The 23,626-nt window shown below is 38.0% G+C and overlaps 1 protein-coding gene across 1 annotated transcript in view; it reads left to right on the forward strand.

Annotated features, from left to right (window-relative positions):
* Window positions 1-77: 77 nt before the first annotated feature.
* LOC136884047 (E3 ubiquitin-protein ligase Hakai) overlaps window positions 78-23,626 on the forward strand; it is a 45,576-nt gene continuing 22,027 nt past the window's right edge. The window contains exons 1-3 of the mRNA XM_067156072.2: window positions 78-317; window positions 12,924-13,020; window positions 18,637-18,824. Coding sequence (XP_067012173.1) covers window positions 204-317; window positions 12,924-13,020; window positions 18,637-18,824 — 399 coding nt within the window. The 5' untranslated portion in view covers window positions 78-203. The remainder of the gene's footprint in view (window positions 318-12,923; window positions 13,021-18,636; window positions 18,825-23,626) is intronic.

A 23,626-nucleotide genomic window follows, 5' to 3' on the forward strand; every position in this document is an offset into this window, starting at 1 on the left:
TCCCTCGAACAGGGTGTATATTTTCCGTTGCCTACGATATTTTCTTAGAGATGGTAAAATTTGTTTTGTATGGTTGGTGTACTGTAAACTGTATTATTGTTTTTGAATGGAGGGTGAACTTGTTTATACGAGACTGAATGTCAAAAATATATTTACAATAGCGTGATTATTATTATTCATACTACTGAATATTTATAATTGTGATGGACGTGACTAATTCTGGATCCAGGGGCAGAGGTCGGGGAAGAGCTAGAGGAAGGGCCCGTGGAAGAGGAAGAGCCAGAGGCCGCGGCCGGGGAAAGAAGACCGTCGACAAGGTGAGAAAATTGAAATTGTCCCAGTATTGGGGTTATTTTTAGTACATGGTTTTCTTCATTTATTTCTTTTGGAAAAGCCCTATTATTCAGTTAGCAACATTTGATCTCAGTTTTTTCTCCATTTGAGAGGTATATTAAACCAAGATTTGAAAAGTTGGAAGAGTCCATGGTATAGCAGTTGGGTGGGTTCGAATTTCTCCCAGCCAGTGAACCATTCTTTAGATAATTTACTATAGGCATACTTCAAAACAAAGAAAATTCTGAGATTATAGCTTTCGTATTCCATATTTGAAAAAAAAAAACATGCTATTACAGTGCACTGATAGTTTTTGGCCTACCAAGCGACCGCCCCTCAGCCCGAAGATCTGCAGTTTACGTGGTCGCATAGTCAGGGTGGCGAATCCACTCGGATGTTATTCTTGGCTTTCTAGACCGGACCCGCTATCTGACCGTCAGATAGCTCCCAAGTTGTTCGTACGTAGGATGAGTGGACCTCGAACTAGCCCTCAGATCTGGCCGGGAATCGAACTCAGGGTTTCCGGTATGAAGGACCGGCTTTCCTTCATATTTGCTGTCCAAATTACAAATGCTCAAACCAACACCCACAACATTTCTCTTTGGGAATTCCAGCAGGTACCAACTGTTGAGCCCAGCCTAGCACATGGGGGCGAAACTCTGGCAACCAAGAATGAGTTAGCTGGAAAATTTATAATGTCCAATAACGGACCATTTATATTGGTATTATAAATTTACTCATTCGGAACAAATATTTCTGATTCCCTATGGGAATCGACATATCATCGTCAGAGGCAATGTCGTGCTACATTGAAAACTTCCACATCGTCCACGTAGTGCTTCTCGCGGAGTGCATCCTCCATTCGGCCAAATAGATGGAAGTCAGAAGGTGCAAGATCTGGGCTGTAGGGTGGATGAGGAAGAACAGTCCAGATCAGACGGGTTTGCTCGATGTTGTTGTGATGAAACGCCTCGCCCAACGACTCACTGTGCTTTTGTGCACTGCCAGGTCTTTGTAGACATTCTACAAGCGCGTATGAATATCTGTAATGCCTTGGTTTTCCGTCAAAAGAAACTCAATAAATGTTCTCTGTTTGGTGCGCACCTCCATTACAGATGCCATTTTGAAGGCTAGTTATAGCGTTGCCACCTATTGGAAATTAATGAAACTCTACGAGATGAAGTGGGAATATTGAAAGATGTCCCAAACAAAATACCAATTTTTAAAAACCGAAATTGGCCGAGAAATAAAATGTGTTGTATTATATATTGAAAGCCCCTCGTAATAATTTGCCATTTATGTTACAAAATAATTGGTTCTTAAAATTCTCATCGCTAAGCCTCAAGCTCTTGGGGAAAGTACATCTTTGCATTTGCTGAAAAGATGTCCTACATGGGCACTTGAGTGAATGCCTGATTTAAATTTTATGAACATCTCCAGCAGTGATAGATATTCTGGGATAAGTTCTAGAGAGGTAAGAAAGCATCTCATCCAGAACTGGTGAAGCTACTGAAAATGTTTTCTCCGTCATTACTTAAATTTTTCTAATTTTTTCTTTCATGCCAAGTGCGGTAAAATATCAGTTACCTAGTGTAACAATTAAAATTGCATTTCCAGAAGTAAATTATAATAAAAATGACTTGTTAAAAGTAACAAATTCAAGTTAAAATTACTGAAAAGGTATTCATGATATTGTAATTCATTAGTTCTACTCATCTACCTCCCAACTCCCCTATGTGCCGGCCCCGCGGTGTGGGGGCAGTGTGCCTGCCTCATACCTGGAGACCCCGGGTTTGATTCCCAGCCAGATCAGGGACTTTTACCTGGATCTGAGGGCTACATGATTACAATTGAGGAGCTATCTGATGGTGAGATGGCGGCCCCGGTCTAGAAAGCCAAGAAGATTTGTCGTGCTGACCACATGACATGTAATCTGCAGGCCTTCAGGAGAAATGGAAATCTGCAATTCTAACTTTTCAAAATAAGCACTCTTATAAACTGCTAAAATTTTCAGGAAAGGAACATAAATGTCGCATACAAAACTGATGATAATACTAATAAGATAATTTTCAATTCAGATAAGATAGAGAGTACATGTACTGAATATTTAATAAATCAGGAATTTACAAATTGACATGCCAAACATGTAAACAACGATACATAGGACAGTCTGGAAGAAGTTTGGCTATAAGGTGCAAAGAACATGATAATGCAGTCAGACATAAAAGATATTCGGCAATGGGAGAACATATGGTTGAAAAGAATCATAAATTTACAGGCATTTCTAATGACATGGAATTAATACATTCGGCCAAAAAGGGAAACTTCATGAGAGAAGTACATAAGATAACCCATTATATAAACTAGAATTTGATCATTTAAGGAACGAAAAGAAGAAAAACTTGAACTTAAATTTATATAGGTATTCTCATTCAGTTCAACAAAATTTCATGTAATGATCATTTTCATAATATTTCATTATTTTCTTTATTCATTGATATGGTGAATTAGGACGCAATACTTCTTTAAATTGTAAAAAACAAAAGGTAGTGTTATATTGTTTTATTCTTTGAGCCGACATCACTGATGAAGGGAATGTGTGATTTTCCCCTAAATATGTATTGTAAAATAAATAGTTTTCTATCATTATAAGGTGTATTGACAAGGCTGACTCAAGAAAACTATTTTAAATAGTTCTGTAATAGATTCAGACAAGTCAATACAGGATCGAACAACCATATTAACCTATTATGGTTAAGTTTATCAACATGCATGGCTTCGGGGCTATTGTGCCATTTGGTTTGGTTTGGTTTGGTTTGTAGTAAATGTAGATGGCTCAACAGATCATATACATCAGACAATGGCAATAGCAGGATATGCAGTGTCAGAGCTGGAAGAATTGTGTGATAAACAGACACATCAAACGAAGGCTGCTGAAGACCCAAGTTTTAGAATTTTCTTTTGTAATGCAGTAAGGTTTTGATGATTTAAATCGTAAGATATATTTTTGTGTAGCTACTTTAAATACATTTGTCGTCTTAAAATTAAAGAAAGTGATTCAAATGTAACTGGGTTATAAATAATAAAACTACATTAGATAACATTGAAACATTTTCAATGAAAATATAAACAGGAATTTAGCCGTGCGGTTAGGGTCGCGCAGTTGTGAGCTTGCATTCGGGCGATAGTGGGTTCAAACCCCACTGTCAGCAGGCCTGAAGATGGTTTTTTGCTGTTTCCCATTTTCACTTCAGGCGAATTCTGGGGGCTGTACCGTAATTAAGGCCACGGCCACTTCCTTCCCACTCCTAGCCCTTTCCTACCCGATCATCGCCATATGGTGCGACGTAAAGCAAATTGTACCATTATAATATAAATATAAATTTTCAGGCTAACTCATTTCTGTTGCCAGCGTTTCGCCCCAGTGTAGCTCATCAGTTGGCTTGTCAGTTGGTAAATAGCACACCTACCTAGTGCATACCATGGAGGCCACTGCGTAGGCTTTTTGAAGCTACCGACAGTGCCAATGCACTATGAGAGACTTCGTCTCCTTTGCAAAAGTTGAAGCTCGCCAGGCTATCAGATGATATGGATATAGATTCCCTTAGGGAACCTGAATTATTTGTCCCGAATGAGTAAATTTATAACACCAATATAATGGCTCTGTTATTGGGCATTATACATTTTCAGGCTAAGCAAATTGTAACCAAAAAGAATAAATATTTATACTGTATGCTGCAAAAGAAACGGCACTGAATTGTTATTTAATTGTGTTGGTATTATTTTTTTATTAATACAACTTCTCCTATGAGGAGTATATCAACTACACAGTATTTTGCCTTCAGTATGTGATCAAAATATGCACCATCATGTGGCACACATCGTCCATAACATTTCTGAAGATTATTGAACATGTTGATTAACAAAGGTTGCTGGCATGATCATAGTGCTGATAATGCTCTAAAAAATCCCTCCAGTCTATCGCTTGTTTTTAGCCACACTGCAGGTCACATTGTAGTTTGCACAACTACAGAGCTCGCACTTAATTGTTTAAAGACAAGTTATCCTTACCTTCTAAATTAAATTGAAGTCATCTGCAAATTCAGTCTCCTGACATCCACGGTTCATCAGCCCTGGTCCGCACAGGCTACATCACTGTAGATCATACATATTTACCGGCATATGTATGTAACTGCGTTGTTTTATTGAAATGTTGTTGGATTGAAATATTTGCAAATGGATCGGATTACCTAAAGGATTCTTTTACCTTTGGGGTGTATAGTAATAATGGCATGTGGCCTCTGGAGAGGTCTGGTGCAGGTCTTTCAATTTGATGGCTTATAATCAGTCTGAATATCTGTGGTACAGGAAATTCCAAATGGTGCCTGCTTTATCAATACCAAACATACGTATTTAGGAAACAACAGTATGTTTATTTCATATGAATTCTTAGGGGCATCTCACCCCCCCCCCCCCCCCCCCACAGTATGTTTTTCAGATAGAAAGTCATATATGTACCAGGTTTCATTAAGAGCTGTACTGAAACATAGATTCATTCATTCATCCATCCGTAATCTCGATCGTTTTGGACATCTTTCTTTCTTTACCCCGTCTCGCCCTCCAATGCCGATGGGTACTGAACTTGGACTTAAATGACACCTGGAGTGTCACTATGCATCTCAGCGACCCAGAAAACTATGGATTCTACCTTAATATTGGTTGTTTTCTGTTATCCCACAGTACCTTTTGTCCAGATAATAAGTCATATGTGTACCAAGCTTGGTTAAGAGCAATGCTGGAATATATACACATACATCAATAATCTTTGTCATTTTTGGACACAGTCTTTTTTACCCCATCTAACCCCCATTCCAAGTGGGGCTGAACTTTGAATTAAATGGCATCCAGAGGGTCACAGTTAGTCTCAACGACCCTGAAAACTATGGATTTGATACTAATTTTGATTATTTTTATATGCCACCCCATTCCCACTCCCACCTCTGGGGCTCCTAGGGGTAGCTTACCCCAGAGTGTTTGTCTCCAGAAAGTAAATCATGAGGGTACCAAGTATATAAATATCTCTCTCTCATTTATTTTACATAATTAGATAGAGTCACGTAGAAGATAATATTTAAAAGAATAACAAATTCATGTTGTTTAGCCTTTATGCATCTCATGAAAAAATAATTCTCATGTAATGTACCAATACTTGTGTAAGTTTAATGTCAGGGTAAATTAAACTTGAAGTTCTAAAAGGCAAGTGTGTAGTTTTATGTGGAATCTTAACCTCAGTGACGTGACTTTTCATTTTTTAAATCCCACACGCATGGGCCTGCATTTGAATTGCAGCCATCTTGGTAAGTAGCAGTGATCGTACCGCACAGCTATCATGCCTGTCTTGAAGTTTTCCAGAGTACCCTACAAGTAATAAGACGACGTCAAGCTTACAGCCGATAAACCGAATGCATCATATGAAATAATCTTCATGTTTAATCCGTATTGATGAACCAGTACAATAGGTTGAAAAGAATGTCCACCTAATCAATACATATTACATTGTGGTACTAGTTTTGACCATGTTCTAGGTCACCTTCAGCCACATATAATTAAAATTGACAAATGTTTAATTTATTGTATCCTTGAAACTGATAAAACCTGTTCTTAAAATCTAATAGTGCACTTATTAAACCATTATGGTGAAAATGGGAAACCATGGTAAACCATCTTCAGGGATGCTGACAGTGGAGTTCGAACCTGCTATCTCCCGATTACTGAATACTGGCCACATTTAAGCGACTGCTGCTATCGAGCTCTGTATTATTATTATTATTATTATTATTATTATTATTATTATTATTATTCATGAATTACTCACCTAGGACCACACAGAATCAACTTTTTCTTCGGCCTTCCCACTTGCCTAGTAGTTCTTCATTCTTAAGAACTGTACATGTTTCTGTCCCTCTGACCTCGTTAGGTTCCTATTCTTCTTTCTTAAATCCCATAGTTTGTACCAATATTAACCAGTTAGGCAAAGCAGTATCCTTCTTTGCTGCAATTGTTAGGAACAGAAACCCCAAGCTCAGAAATCCGTCTATGCAGCAGGTATTAAGGGCAATAAATGTGTCACCAGTGTACGTCAGGGGACAGGTAGCTGACCTGAGTTTCCTCCACGGGATCTTAAATGGGCATTACCGCTCGGAACATCTTGTCTTACTCTTCTCTCTCCGTGTTCCATCCCGCTCCACCAGAACCAAAGACCTTCTCCACATTCCCCACACTTAGCACTCAATACTTCAATGATCTTTCCTAATCTGCCTCCGAGCTCTCTGATAACGATATTAAAAGGAGACAAGAGCTTGATATAGCATCAAGTAAAAGTATATTCGGGAGGGGTGTAAACACTCTCCTAAGGATAAGTTTGATTGTGAAGAGGTTATACCACCATTTGGACCCACGATGACTTGGCTATGAACATGAGCATTCTCATGGTGTTAGATTTGGACAGTCGTTATTGGTAGGCTGTCCGACTCATTGGCTGAATGGTCAGCGTACTGGCCTTCGGTTCAGAGGGTCCCAGGTTCGATTCCCGGCCGGGCCGGGAATTTTAACCTTCATTGGTTAATTCCAATGGCTCGGGGGCTGGGTGTTTGTGCTGTCCCCAACATCCCTGCAACTCACAGACCACACATAACACTATCCTCCACCACAATAACACGCAGTTACCTACACCTGGCAGATGCCGCCCACGCTCATCGGAGGGTCTGCCTTACAAGGGCTGCACCCGGCTAGAAATAGCCACACGAAATTATTATATATTGGTAGGCTGTGTACCTGATCTTGTTATCTTTTGTTGTGTTTGTTGTATTTTATCATGAAAGTTTACATTTGTTAATTAGTCTGTTGACAGTACAAGTGAAATTTGCTCAGTGTATCTTGTGCTTTGTGAATGAATAAATTATTCTGATTTTATTCTGATCTAGTAGATTTGGTGACCCTAAAGGTTTATGCCACTTCGGTCTAGTGGCCTTGTTTTGCAGATATTTGTAAATTTTTTGGGGAAGTCTAGTAGAGTTCTTCCTAAATGCCCTGTAAATTGGATTTGTTGCAGTCATATCATATCTGTGATTTTATAAACACATTGATATATTTCAAATTAGGTTTAGGGTAATGAATTCCACTTTTAAATCTTGGCCCTAAAATTCTTCTCGATTTTTCGTTCCTTATTCTCTGATTGTTCCTTTAGGCCTAATCCTTTTGTTGCAGACTGAGGATTTCTGAATAATATAGTGTGTCTGGATTAATCACTGTTACGTCATGATGAATCTTACTTTTCCAGGAGAGGCATTGTTTGCTGTAAACAGTTTGATAGATGGAAAGCAGTTTCCATCTTCTGAATTCTTGATGTTATGGATTTATTTCCGTTACCACTTTCTGTAGCCTAATACATTCACATACAAGAGTTTTGGTTCTTTGAGGAAATTCCACCTTTACAATGTTATAATTATTCATTCTACTCAGAATAACAGAGTTAATGGGACATGTTTATTCTTTTTAGGAGACACCCTCAGCCCTAAAAAGGAACAAAAACCAAAAAGCTAAGATACACATAAATTTTTAAAAATAATACTAAACAGTTTCTTATATAACTTATCCTAGTCTACGGTGATAACCTAATTCTTAAAGAAAGACGGGCTGAGTGGCTCAGATGGTTGAGACGCTGGCCTTCTGACCTCAATTTGACAGGTTTAATCCTAGCTCAGTCCGGTGGTATTTGAAGGTGCTCAAATTGTCATTCTCATGTCGGTAGAGTTACTAGCTCATAAAAGAAACTCCTATGGGACTAAATTCCAGCACCTCAGCATCTCTGAAAACCGTAAATGTAATTAGTAGGACGTAAAGCCAATAACATTATTATTATTATTATTATTATTATTATTATTATTATTATTATTTGTTCTTGAAGATTATAGTCAAATGCGCCACTGTGGAGACATAAATTTAAAGTAAGATGCATTCAGTTGAAAAGGATTCATACCATTGAGGTGTTTTTCACAAGTTATGTCTTAAGTGTTTACAAAACCTTGGTAACACAAGGCTGCATGGCAAGATGGCCACGCCAAAGAAAGACCGGTGAGAAAACATCCCTTTTAACTTCAGAGGTATCTTTAATTTCTTCATTTCAACGTATGAGTCACCAGTTCAACCTAGCCCAATAATTCAACTTCAAATAATAATAATCTTTGAGAGAAGTTCCCCTCCGGATTCAAGCTCAGTTTTAATCAACAATGAGCATGTTAAATTCCAGTATGCTAGCCATGTGTTGGAACTGTCATTTTAATACTTTAACTCAGCAATTACAAAAAAAGCACTCATATTATTTTGGAACAAATCTAAAGTATATTAATTTGAAGGACAGAGTAACATCTTTGTCTCACACATATCAGTGCTCCGTAAGAACCTTTTTTGAGGACTATCTAACAACCCAGGTTTTATAAACACTTAAGGCACAACTTGTGAAAAAAACACCTAAATGGAGTGAATTCTTTTCAGCTGAATGCATGTTACTTTAAATTTCATATATCCTCATAGTGGCACATTTGACTATAATCTTCAAGACTAGATTATCACCAAAGACTAACATACAGGGTTATTCACTTAGGATGTTACACGGAAATAACATCTAAACCATTAAAGATATCAGTATTCTGTTTTCATATTCTAAATGATACCCGGGGGCCTGTAAAATAATGTGCTACTTATTCCCATGGGGTGATTAATAACTGAGATATTGATAATAACTCCATATTTTTAAATGGAACTGCACGAATACACACAGCTAGCCTAAAAGTTCAACTGTGTACAAGTTCAAATGTATGTATGTTGGGTATTCAGCCCAAAGGCTGGTTTGATCCTCTGCAGCTCCACCAACAGCTGTCATAGTTAGCCTAGGTGTCACTGAAGAGGCATACTAGGGAAATGAGGAGTGAGGTAGTTTCCCATTGCTTTCCTCACTGAATTAGAAGTTGCTATTACATATCAGTCTGCCAAGCCCACTGAAATGCATGCACCAACTGACCCTATGAACGATATTTTCATACCATTCATAACAGGAACTGGCTGCATAAGGAACGGTGTTACTAGAATCGCTCATACCTCGGTCACTTTCATATTGTCAAAGCCAAGGATGAGACTGAGACAGATCAATGAAAGTAACAAATTTATTCTAGCCCATACCAGAAGACATAGTGCACTGTAAACACTCCATCCTGCCAGCAAAGGCATACAAGTTCAAATATGTAAGTATTTTTAAAATCGGACTGTTACTTTTTGAGATGTCAATAAAAACCGCATTTGGGCTTTTGCGTGCCACATCGGACAGCGTGCGGTCGGCCAAGGACGTATTGGCACGCAAGCTGTTTCCTGGCATTGATTCCAGCCACAGAACAGATATCAGGCATGTACCGTAAACTGTCGTACACATAATGTGGTGTACCGTAACATACCCTGGGTGTGCAGGGTTATTGTATGACTGGCGAACACACAACGGGGAAGGGAGATTAAAGTTTTTTTTGTTTTGTTTTGAAATCCATGTGTGACAGGTTGCATTCAGTTTGGCATCTTTCCCCACGGATGGGAATGGGAAAGATTTGGAAAGGACGTTGGCTGTGGGCTATCTGAAAGGTACCAATCTGGCATTTGCGTGGTGTTGAACATGGGACACCAGGTCGGGCGAGGCAGGACTCGAAGCACTCTACTACATTATTAATTTGCTTTGCTAGGAGCTCTTCAGGTGTCCTGTGTTATGTTTATTTCTCAATTCATACAGTAGTATGTACTGTACACTCAAACCAGTGACAATTATAGTTTTCGTTATGTTCCTTTGAAGTCAAAGTTATTATTTTATTCCTTTTAAAAACATCAACCCTCCCTGTCTTGTCATGAGTTTGCCTGTCATACACACTTTGCAAACCCATCACATATGTACGATGTGCTTATATGCCTGGTATCCATTCTGAGGCTGGAATCACACCCAGGAAACTACTTGCACGTCAGTATGTCCTTGCCCAACTGCACGCTGTCTGATGCGGCATACAAAACCGCGCATGCTGTTCTTATTGATATCTCAAAAAGTAACTGTCCGATTTTGAAAATACTTACATATTTGAACTTGTACGCAGTTGAACTTTTAGGCCACCTGTATGAATTTGTACCGTTCCATTTAAAAATATGGAGTTAGTATCAGTATCTTGGTTATTAATCACCCCATGAGAATACGTAGCACATTATTTTACAAGCCCCTGGGTATAATTTACGAATATAAAAACAGAATACCGATATCTTTAATGGTTTAGACGTTATTTCCGTGTAACATCTTAAGTGAATAACCCTGTATATTATGCCTTTACAAGAAATATTTTTGACTGGGCGAGCTGGCCGTGCGGTTAGGGGCGTGCAGCTGTGAGCTTGCATCTGGAAGATAGTGGGTTCAAATCCCACTGTCGGCAGCCCTTAAGATGGTTTTCCGTGGTTTTCCATTTTCACACCAGGCAAATGCTGGGGCTGTACCTTAATTAAGGCCACGTCTGCTTCCTTCCATCTCCTAAGCCTTTCCTATCCATCATTGCCATAAGACCTATCTGTGTCGGTGCAACGTAAAGCCACTAGAAAAAAATGGTTTTTTTAAAAATGTATGTGTATATTTGCTTCTTGATTTTTGTACCCTTTTAGGGCTGTGGGAGGTAGTGTTCTGTCCTCAGACAGTACCATACATCAAGAGATTAGCAACAGAATACAGAAAGCTCCCACATTCTGTCACGTCATACGTCAAATACTTTGGGATGAAACATTTCCGTTAATTTCCAAGATCAGCTTGTCTAAAATATGTCTGGTACCTATATTGATGTATGGTCTAGATCAACAAAGAGTCATCAGATGACAGAAATGAAGTTCCTATGTTCTTGTCTATAAAAACAAAAAAGGATAAAATATGGAGTGTGGATATCCAACAACAGCTTGGATTGGAAAGAAGCTTGGTGGAGAGTCTCAAAGTGAAGAGATTGCAATGGTATGGTCACATAAAAAGAATGGATCCCCACAGGACTCCTTGAGTATACTTTGATCGCAGTGTTCCTGGAAAGAGACCAAGCGGAAGACCTCATGATGTTTGGGAGAAGCAGATTTTCAAGGACCTTGAAATTCGAGATGTAAACTGGCGTCGCAAATTTGAACATCATGTGTGGATGGACAGGACAAACTGGAGGAACCTCGTACACAACCGCATCTGGCTTCCTGGAGCGAAGAAATGATGATGATTTAGGCTTGAGGATGTTTCTTAAAGAGACAAATCATGTCTCATTAACTTGATTATTCCGAATAAAATAAATAATTATAGTATTGTAAAGGTGCAATTTCCTCAAAGAACAAAATACTTGTGTTAGGTTAACAATACGGGCTTTAATAATGAATTTTATTTCATGCACATTCACATCGGCATTTAAATTCCTTCCTGCGGCGCAGTTTTGAGCTCTGTCATAAATATATTTTTTTCCATATGATATTTGAAGTCCAACTATTATTCTACCACTTTCCCCACACCTATGGGATCGCAGGTGCAAACTTTACGTGTTATAATTCTCATGTTTAGGTCCATATTGAAATGTACAATGAAGTTAAATAAATATTAAAGTTTATTTATTCGACCTGTTCAATACATAGAAAAAGATAATGAATTAAATGAAATTATAGGGACATGTTTCGCCCTTTAATTATGGGCATCTTCAGCCTTAATCTCAAACTGAAAGTTGATTAATCAGGTACCTGATTGTAATTAACTTACATATAAATGTGAAGGAAATGTTGGAAATGTGCAAAATGGTTGACAATAGTTATGAAATTCTTAATATCAGGCCTTAATAAAGTCTAAAATACAAATATTCGTAAAATTATACACTTTCTTGAATATAGTTAAGAAATTCTTGAAATGAGGCCTTAATGAGGTTTAAAATACAAGTAGTCATGAGTTTATACACTAGAGGAAACTTTTAGATCTTAAACAGTTTGAATGTCACTATAATAATCACATCAAATTAATTCTTTAACACGTAAATCTCCTATTGTTACAGACTTCAATCCAAACTTCCCTTACGACTCTACACAAGAGACTACTGCCGTTCCTTCCTGCTAACATTTAACACAGCAACTTACCTTCAAGCAGTCTACTTCTCTCATGCTTCTAGAAAACCACAGTTTTATCACTTCACATTTATTATAAACCCCACTTGATGTGCATCTGATTAATTCTTCTGGCTTTGGGATTGGGTGTTTGTGTTTGTCCCAACACTCTCCTCTTCATATTCAGACAACACACTACACCACAAACCACCATAGAAACACGCACTAGTGATTACATCCCTCATTCCTCCCTCTGGGAATTGAACCAGGACCCTCTGGACCGAAGGCCTCAACGCTGACCATTCAGCTTAGGTGTCGGATTATTATTATTATTATTATTATTATTATTATTATTGTTATTATTGTTATTATTATTGACTGTGGTTATGCAGAGATTATTATTTTGTTTGTTTCAGGTTCCAGACATCACAGACATCACAGAAGAGCCCAATTCACCTCCACCTGAGATAGCTACTGAGTGCAATGTTGTTGAAACTCACGAGCCTCCAAAGTGTAAGTTATCTGTACAATATTCTAGGTTTGATCAAGCATTGCTTTTTCTCATTTTATTGTTGACTGATTGAATATCTCCAGGTAAGAGTTGAGAGGTTCTATTGTGGATAACATAGTAGCATACTCAATGATGCCTAGTCTCTTATACCTCTCTTTCTTCTTCTTCTTCTTCTTCTTCTTCTTCTTCTTCTTCTTCTTCTTCTTCTTCTTCTTCTTCTTCTTCTTCTTCTTCTTCTTCTTCTTCTTCTTCTTCTTCTTCTTCTTCTGGTTGGGTTGTGGATACGAATTGTGGCCCGCACATAGACATGGCCCAGTTTTACAGGTGGATACTCCAACCCTATCACCTGTGACTAAAGAGGAATTCAGTGAGGCACTGACATCATTACCAAATGGGAAGCTGCCTCTGTGGGTCCGTGGTAGAGTGTCGGCCTCCGGATCCCAAGATAGCGGGTTCAAACTCGGCAGAGGTAGTCGGATTTTTGAAGGGCGGAAAAAAGTCCATTCGACACTCCATGTCGTACGATGTCGGCATGTAAAAGATCTCTGGTGATACATTTGGTATTTACCCGACAAAATTCATTAAAATCTCAGCCTTTGACGCCCAAGAGAGATCCGGTTTACTCTGTCTGCCATCTAGCGGACCTAGAGTAAAATGGAACGTCAAAATTGACGAGCAGACAGCCAGATGGAGTCAAATCAAAATGTCTGCACACGGTAGCTGAGGCCATACGATTATTATTATTATTATTATTATTATTATTATTATTATTATTATTATTATTATTATTATTATTACCAAATGGGAGAGCTCCAGGTATTGGCAACCTTCTAATTGAATTTCTTAAAGTAGCAGGTGATGAGTAGACCTCAGATTTTAGGCAAAAATCTATTTTGTTCCTTCGGAGATATCTTAAAATGAAGTTGTATTTACACATTTCATGTATTTATAAGGTTAACAACGGTGGTCCTATAGTGCCTAAAAATGCCTAAATTGATGTTAGAACCTATGTTTGCCTATATTGCTATAATTCCTATTTTTTAATCCCTAAATAGATTAAAATGCTTTTAATTTATTCCGAGAAACTCAAATATTTGTTGATTCATTATAAGTATCTTGAACAGTATACTCACAAAATACTTTTCAAACAAAATCCTAAAATCTGAAAGCTGTAAACCTCACTCCCCAGAATTCCTTAAGGACCTCCCACCACTAGTCTTGTGTCATGAGTGTCCATTGACCTGTTGAAAACAAAGTGTTAGCTTCCACGTCATCTTTAATTAACACATTGCTGACGGGTCCCGAGTTAACTCCTGTTCACGAAACTTGTACATTAGGTGACATCTATTGGAATTTCTGAAACTGGCTAGCAGTCTTGGTTTATAGAATCTTGTTGTTGAATGTTGTATTTATTCCATGCTACCTTTATGTTTTGTTCTTCTCCTGTTTTATCCTTCAATTTCGTAGTTTTCCGACCTAATGTTTACATCGTTCGATGAGCCGTGTGGTGGGTAAGGTGGCGCTTCCCCGACTAATTGTATGCTTAGATCAGGACGAAATATTTAAGGAACTGTATGCAGATAATTATTCGGAATGCCCAAGTAAGGTTGAAGAACGTGAGTTTGATACTGAAAACTCTTCTGATGAAAGTGCGAGTAGTGATGGTGAAGATATCCACCCTTCAAAACAACGTGAAATCAGTACAAGTTGTCGTATGCCACTTCATCAAGGTCATTGCTACACAACCTATCGCACCAGAAAACAATATTAGGAGTACTTCAGAAGGTTTCCAGTAAATATTAGCACAATCAGTACAAGGGCAGTGAAGCCAGGCTCATTTGATTCTATGTGTGTGGAAACATTAAATTGCTCAGGAAATGGCGGGCACAGGGGATGGGCGATGTGAAGAGCATCCAGTTAGCAATGCGTTAAAGGTTGCAGTCATTTCCCCTCTCCACATCGGATGCTCAAATAATATTCTCTGACGTTTGTAACAAAGATGTGAGTGAAATTTGTTTTATATTCCTCCCTAAGGAATTATCAATTTAGCAAAATAGCAATATTTTAATTGATAAATGTCTTAAAATATGTAAAATTGAAAGTATCTAAAATATATATTTAGAACTTTTTTTTTTTTTGAGAACCCATTTTAGGCACCAAAATAACATTTTTAGCACCAAAAAATCCAAGGTTTAGTGATGAGCTTAAAATTCTATTCTACAATCTCATCCAAGGAATTTACTAGGGAGGTGTCTGACACCGTGAATTTCATAAGTCGGTCATAATACCAATTAAAAAGAAAATAAATGCAACTAAATGTGAAATGTACAGAAGTATCAGTCTGGTCCCACATGCATCCAAGATCCTATTGAATATCACAAAGAAAAGATTGGAAGGAAAAGTGTCTACTTTAAAGAAATTTGGTTTGGTTTCTGCCAGGGCTTGAGCACAACAGATGTTATCGGCTGCTTCAGAATCCTAGCAAAACTCACGATTGACTGAGAATAGAACCTTGTACATTTGTTAATTATGAAAACACCTTCGATAGAGCATACTGGCAAAAAGTAATCCCTCTACTCCACAAGACAGGTGTAGAAGACCAGCTTATCTCTCTCATTTGGTATTTGCACCATTGTTAAAAAGTTCTAGTACTGGTGGTATCCCTAAAGAATGGCCATTCGAACCCTGTACCCATCAAGAAGGGTGTAAGGCAGGGATGTCCCCTTTCACCAGCACTGTTTAACGCTTTGGAGAAATGATGGAAGAAGCACTAGAAGGATCAAATATGGATATAAATGTAAGTGGAACATTGGCCAGTATAATCAAATTTGCAGATGACCAGGCCTTACTAGCAGGTAGTGCACCTTCATTACAATCAATGATTTCTAGAATCGCATCCACTGTGACAAGGTACAGAATGACGTTAACTACCTCAGAGACAAAATACATGGCCATATCACAATCACCAAAAGAACTCCACTTATTCATCCTCAGTGACATGATCAAACAACTCCAAACGTTTCCCTATATTAGTCAGAAAATAACTGAGGGTGGAGGGAGTATGACAGAGATAAAGATTGCTTTTATGATGATGGTGATGATGAAGGAGTAATAGTTACTGTGTAGCAATAAACTCAAGTCCACCCCTTCGAATAAGGATCCTACAGGCATTTGTTTCGACAATAAAAAAGTTGTGACTGAGCAAGTTGGTCGTGTGGTTAGGCGTGTGCGACTTTGAGCTTGCATTCAGGAGATAGTGGGTTCGAATCCCACTGTCAGCAGTTCTGAAGATGGTTTTGTATGGTTTCCCATTTTCATACCAGGCAAATACTGAGGCTGTACCTTAATTTAGGCGGTGGCTGCACCCTCTCCTTTACATCCGTACTACAGCATGTACATACCCTCATAAGCATATGAATATGTACATTTTGACTAGGGTCTATAGACTATAGCTCAAGAAGACTAAGACATGGTTTTTAGGAATGCATATGTATCTTTGCTATTTCTTTTTGTTCCTCGAATGGGTGAAGATGTCTCTTAGAGAGAGACGAAACATGTCCCACTGATGTTATGTTTCCAGTACCGGTGTTGTGAAGGTGGATTTCTCTTCATTCACTCATTCATTCATTTAAAAAGATGTAGAACACTTGATAGATATTATATTTTAGGTGCTAGTTTTGACCTATTAAGAGGTCATCCTCAGCCATTGACAAAATATATACAAATTGGCAAGGTCCAGATTAATAAGAGACATTAAAATATGAATGAAGGAAAACAACTGAAATATGATCCTCAAACAATTAAAATAATACGATAAGTTAATAAAATAATCTGGCAGAGATTATACGTCAATCAGATTATTAATCTGTTAGGCATAAGCTATGGATTCCATCGTCCATTTTGAGTCTTAATAATGTCCATATAAAGGAGTTGTATATCAATTATTACAATATAACATTAAAAAAAACAGTAATATCAATATAAAGCAATATTGTATGTCAAGATATTACAATATAACATTCAAAAAACATCTGGAAGGCACGATTACAGATTATGAAAAACAACCATCCAAATAATGGTGTACCAAGCTGTTGTTATTTCTGAGTTACTCTACGGGTGTGAAACCTGAACCCTATATCGCCGGGACATGAAGAAACTGGAATACTTTCATCAACAAAAACTTAGACCCATCATGGACATCAAATAGGATGACTATATAACTAATATAGCAGTTCTTGAGAAAGCGAAGCTTAACAGTATCGTAGCCACCATCGTATGAGTGACAGCAGACTCTTTCGGCAAATCCTGTATGGTGAACTCAGCACTGGCAAGAGGACTCGTGGTGCTCCTCTGAAGACCAACTTAAGCAGACCATGAGAAGAGTAGATATAAACCCAAATACTTGGCATACTCTCGCATTGGATCGCCCTCACTGGCGTGCTATTATCTCGGCTGCAGTTGCACAGTTTGAGCAGAAACGTCGGAGACAGGATGAGGAAACTTCCCAGAGAAAGAAGCTACACCAAAGACTGCCACGTCCCCCACCTTCCATCGGATGCAACCTGTATGGCTGCATGTGTTATGCAAGAATTGCTCTGATAAGCCATCAGCGTCATCTTCATCGGGTGGACTAAGGATTACGGAACTGCAGGCGAGAAACAAAAACTCTAATACAACGATGTAAGGAGTAGACTTATTGTATAACACTGAATCGGTTGATGTAGTTGTGGTGATTATGACATATCATAATATTAAACTGAGGACGACATTATATTGAAAAATAAAGCTTGTAGTGAGTGGCCCAATTCAGTGTGGTGTTATTTGTAATTGATGTCAATAACAGATCAAAGTAGTTTGTTGATAAACAGTTTAGATGTCCACCCACAGCTGAACTGGTGTCCTCCTGCTTAGATAACATGTGCCAGGTCAACTGTGAAGTTGATATGATGATAAGAGTGGGCCACAACTCAGGTCAGAAAAATCTTAGTTCAAAAGCAGGAAAAATAATGTAGTGTACAACACTTTTTATTTATTTATTCTTACGTTTCTATTTTCAATTTTTTTAGGGTGCGTGATTAACCCTCAAATTGGGTGAATGCATATGTATTATCAGAACTTGATTGTATATAATGTTTTATATATTTTTATCTGTCCATCAATTTAATAGCCAGGCTGAGTGGCTCAGATGGTTGAGATGCTGGCGTTCTGACCCCAACTTGGCAGGTTCGATCCTGGCTCAGTCTGGTGGTATTTGAAGGTGCTCAAATACGTCAGCCTCATGTCGGTAGATTTACCGGCACGTAAAAGAACTCCTGCGGGACTAAATCCCAGCACCTCAGCATCTCCGAAACAGTAAAAGAGTAGTTAGTAGGACATAAAGCAAATAACATTATTATATTATTATCAATTTAATAGATTAAGGATATGAGTAAATATAGTCAAAGTCATAACATTCAGAAATTGAAGGACTTACATACACCCTCCTTCTCTCCTTGATCCCATAAGCCTTCAGTACTCATATCTATTGATAAATCTGGAATAAAATTGTTGAAATTGTGTTGTACTCCAGTACCTCTTTGAGAACTTTTACTGACAGCATGCCTTCTGCTAACCCACAGTTGATATGGAGACAGACATATCTATGCTGGAACCTCCAACATTCACCACCATCGATCGTGGCCCGTCAGAAGCAATGCTGCGTCTCAATTGGGACCATCCAGTCAATCTGGTTGGGGTCAAAGTTGAAAATCCTCTGATCCACTGTTGTGACAAATGTCGGAGACCTATTCTCATCTACGGACGCATGGTGAGTATATGTATTTATTACCACTAGTTATATTTTTCCATAGCGCATTGCAGAAAATATATTCCTTTCTTTTATACATATATATTCTCTTTAACTATACCAGGCTTATGCATAAGTCTTTTCTGTTTTACTAAGAGATGGCACCCGCGAACAGTACGCAGAGTATGAATTTGACACATACGTCAGTTTGTTCGTCTGACGTTAACCTACCAACACACACAAGTTGAGTCCGCCAAACACTAGCGTCTGTGTTGTATCATTCAGTGATCATGACGACGTTTGTGCCTGAAAAAGAACATTTGCGGCACGTATTGCTTTTCTTATTTAATCAAAGCGAAAGGCTGTGGAAAGTCATCGTTTGCTGGTAGAAACATGTGGTGAGCACGCTCCATCGATTAGAACATGTGAGACACGGTTTCGACCATTTAAACATGGTGATTTCAAGACGAGCAATTGCAGGCGTTACTGGATGATGACCCAACTCAAACTCAACAGCAATTGGCACAAGCATTAAATGTGTCACAATGAACAATCAGCAGACGTTTACGAGCATGCTATGTTGGAGATCACACCTCATGAAGTGACGTCAGCTGTTGCTCTCATTCCTGTTTCTACTGAGCAAGTACTGATATCGCAGCTGACACCAGTGTCAAGTACTTCGAGGAATCCGTGAAGTGCAAGGAATGGGCCCAAATTAAATAAAGTGGAAAAAGACCGAAGCTGCCAAAGCCCGTGAGAAACTTTCCGAACTGTCTGAAGAAAGACGAAAACTATGCAACATAGAGTTGAAGAACTTAAAAGAAAAACATGATTCAGAAATGCGGCTTCTTGAAATGCAGAAAGAAACTGAACACATGAAACAAGAAAATGAAGAGCTTAAAACATCTGTGTTGCAAGCAAAACTTGCCAAGTATTTGAACAAGTAATTATTTATTAATAATGTAGTATTGCTAGTATTTAAACTATTTAATTTAATTTTTCTCTCGTCCCATACAAGGGATAATTCTAAGAGTTAGAGAACAATACTTCTGCATCTTTGCATTATGTGACAAAATACATATCAGTGAAAGTGAACTAACAAAAATTACATTGATGTAGACACAATTTAAATTGCCAGTAAACTGAAACAAATGAGTTAAAATGTAATAAAAATAAGTTCATATCATTGTGTAAGAACATTTCATTAAAATGCTTGCGAATTTGTTTGTTTAACTGGACTACTTTCTTAGAGGAAATGAGTTTCGACAATCCTTTCACGAACAGCAGCAGGTGCACCGTCACGAGGAACTTCTACGGCAGGGACAGGTACCACATCAAATATAAGATCATTTCTGACGTGAGCTCTTTTCTCTTGCAAATACTCACGAAGCTCTTGATCCTCCTCTCTAGTTTGTATTGAAATATTGTGAAGAACAGCAGTGGCTACTATGATGGTTAATGCAGTTCTTACTTTTGTTCTTAATCCTAAAGATAGCACAGGAAACCTCCTTTTTCACACCCCATACTGTCTCTCCACAGTGTTTCATGTCTCCACATGAGCTTTGTTGTAGTTTTCTTGACCTTCAGTCCTTGGATTCAAAAAGGGAGTTAGAAAATAGGGGGCTAAACGGTAACCATTATCACCCAATAAATGCCCTTCTGGTATTTTTCCTGTTTTGAACATCATTCTGATTTCTGAGTTATCAAAAATGAAGCTATCATGTACCGAGCCGGGCCATCGTGCTACTACATTTCTAATCAGTAGATTCGTGTCAGAAATGGTCTGAACGTTAATGGAAAAAATATTGTTTTCTGTTGCGAAACATTTCCGCATTATGACCACCAGGAGACTGTATTGGTACATGAGTACAGTCAGTTGCCCCTATTACACCCGGAAAATTACATATACCGTAAAATTCCTGTATAACAGCACGTACTTCATCTGCGCTGGGAAAACAAACATACGGTAGTGATGTCTTAAATAGGTGATTGCTTCAGACACATTCTTGATATATCTACTTACTGTAGCTTTCGAAACTCCATTTGTATCTCCAATTACTATTTGAAAAGAGCCAGTAGCACAAAAACGCAGTATCAGAAGCAATTGCTGGATAGGAGTGAGTGGTCTATTCGTATTAGTGGGATATTCAAGCCTTGCTTCAATTTGTTCTAATAATTTCAAAGTCACTTGTTTATAAAGCCTGTACCTCATAATAAATTTCAAATCGTCCATCGTGTGGAAATGGTCATTTCATTCCATAATTACTCTTTCAGGCCCAAGATTCTCCAACAGTTCTATATACATAATCTCAGCATCGAAATTCTTTCCCATTTTGCACTACGAGCTTTAACATATAAATGAGCACAATAATAATTGAGATGAAAACCGGTTTTTCCCTTAGTGCTCTCACGTTCTCAAATAAAATTAAGAGAGTAAAAAAAAAAGATAAATAATTAGAGAGTAGACACAGTACAATATTAATGTCCAGAATAAAACTATTGTATTACTCCACTTTACAAGGCACTATTGAACAGCACTCCAAATGACGACTATTCTCACTTCATATGTGTAGCAAACCTGTTATCACGAAGCCATTGCACTGCACTTCAATTCATCGTACACTAGCACTGCTTGTATTGCCGATGCGCAATACCGAAGTAAAATCATCCTCCGTTGGAGCTATAGTCATAAAGTTTGCTGTTGAGATATGCGATATGCAGCGGGCCTTTTCTTGACTTCACTTGTGGAGATCTAGCTCACCTCAACTTAACGACAGCAATGTTGTTAGTTATTTATTTCGCCTGATCACACTTCCTTGAATTTACATCAAGTCTGTGACCGTTCGTCAGTTTGACAGGAGTAGATATGTCTAAATTGCAATGAACATTACCGTATGTTTACAGCTTGGTAACCATTTTAATTAACCTGAGGATCGTCAAGTGAGTTGACGAACGAAAAACCATTCTTCAAAGTTAAGGAACAATTTGATGATCATCAGTGAAAATGGATGTTGGAGAAACGTAAAAAGTGGATTTGACGGACCATCAAATATATGACGATCGTCATCTCCCTTGACGAAGGTTGGTGAAACCGGGCATAAAAGTATTTAAATAAGTAGTTTTAATTCAACATTATTAACCTTAGCCAAGCGTTACACGTCTTTATCCGGAACCCGTCTGTTCGTGCGCGAGCGATAGATGTGTTTACCTGGAATTTTGAGTTACGCGCTTTTGCGACCACATGAAATATTAGCCATTAGATGCCAGGAGTGTATAGACAGGCAGTCCAAACACAGGAATTTAGAATTTTTAAAAAGAGGTGTTTTTTACGAAGAACAGTTTCCATGCTGGTGAGCTTCAAGTTTGCTGACGTTGTGAAAGTTCATGTTTTGCCTTTTCTACACATTATGTCGTGGAAATATATTCAAAACGAGAGTGAAATAGAGTCACAATTGTTAAATAGTAATGATGAATACCCAGAAATTAGTAATGATGAGTGGGAGAACGAGGAAAGTGAAATTATTGCAAGTGAGTGCGAAAAATAACCTAAGTGACAGAGCAGACACCGATGATGAAAAAGGGGTTCTGTAGCCTGTGTTGTCTGTGAGGCCCAAAAAGTAAGAAAATAGACTATTTATTATTGTAATATTTGCACAGCAAAGGCATTCTTACACCCTGATACATGCTTTGAAATGTATCACACAAGTGAAAGTTTCTAAGCTGTCAGGGAAGACTCAACATCGTGTGTATAAAATTGTATCATAAATACCAGTTAGATTGTTACTGTACATGCGTATTACGAATTTGCCAGTTCAATGTTTATAGCAGTAGTCATGATGAATTATGAAGTAGGGTAGAAAGTGAATTACAGCTCAGTTGTTTAGTGATCTTAATCAAGATTACGTTGTGTTGTGCCTTGTGTCATTTTTGCACTATAACCAGCAGTTAAGGATTTATTTTTTCAAGATTATATGGATACCTGCAAGCTGACCTCCTGAAATCAGGTATGAATGACTTAATAAGCCTTAGAGTACTTACAGATTTGCATTTTCATGTGTGTTAAAAATAAAAAATATTTTACAAAAAAATAATTATGCTCACAAGCAAAAACTTATCCGCTTGGCAAGGATTAATGATAATTAGGTAAGTAATATCATTAGTAACCAAGCAAAAAAGATAATGAAATATATAATCCTTCAAAACGGTACAAATCATAACAACCTAATAATAATAATAAAACAACCTACGAATCAGTGTTATCAAGTTGAAGCTGAGTTGGAAGAAGATGGCTTCAGAAGAAATGTAGGAACACGTAAAGCAATCCTGACTTTACGTCTGATCTCAGAAGATCAAATTTAGAAAGACAAGCGGTCGATCATACATGGCATTCATAGACTTGGGAAAGGCATTCGATAATGTTGATTGGACCAAGCTATTTGAGATTCTGAAGGTGATTGGGTTCAGATGCCGCAAAAAAAGAATTATCTCCAATCTGTACAAAAATCAGAGTGAGGCAAGGCTGCAGTTTGTCCCCTCTCCTTTTCAATGCTTACATAGAACAGGCAAAAAAAAGGAACTCAAAGAGAAATTTGGAAAAGGAATCACAATCCAAGGAGAGAAAATCAAAACACTGAGATTTGCCGATGATATTGTTATTTTATCTGAGTCTGCAGAAGATCTGCAGGAATTCCTCAATGGTATGGACAGAGTCTTAGAAAAGGAGTACAAGATGAAAATAAATAAGTCCAAAACAAAAGTAATGCAGTGAAGTCAAATGAAGTCAGATGATGCAGGAAAAATGAAGGATGCAGGAAATGAAGTGT

Source organism: Anabrus simplex, chromosome 12 (assembly GCF_040414725.1).
Source record: "Anabrus simplex isolate iqAnaSimp1 chromosome 12, ASM4041472v1, whole genome shotgun sequence".
Classification (NCBI taxonomy): Eukaryota; Metazoa; Arthropoda; class Insecta; order Orthoptera; family Tettigoniidae; genus Anabrus; species Anabrus simplex.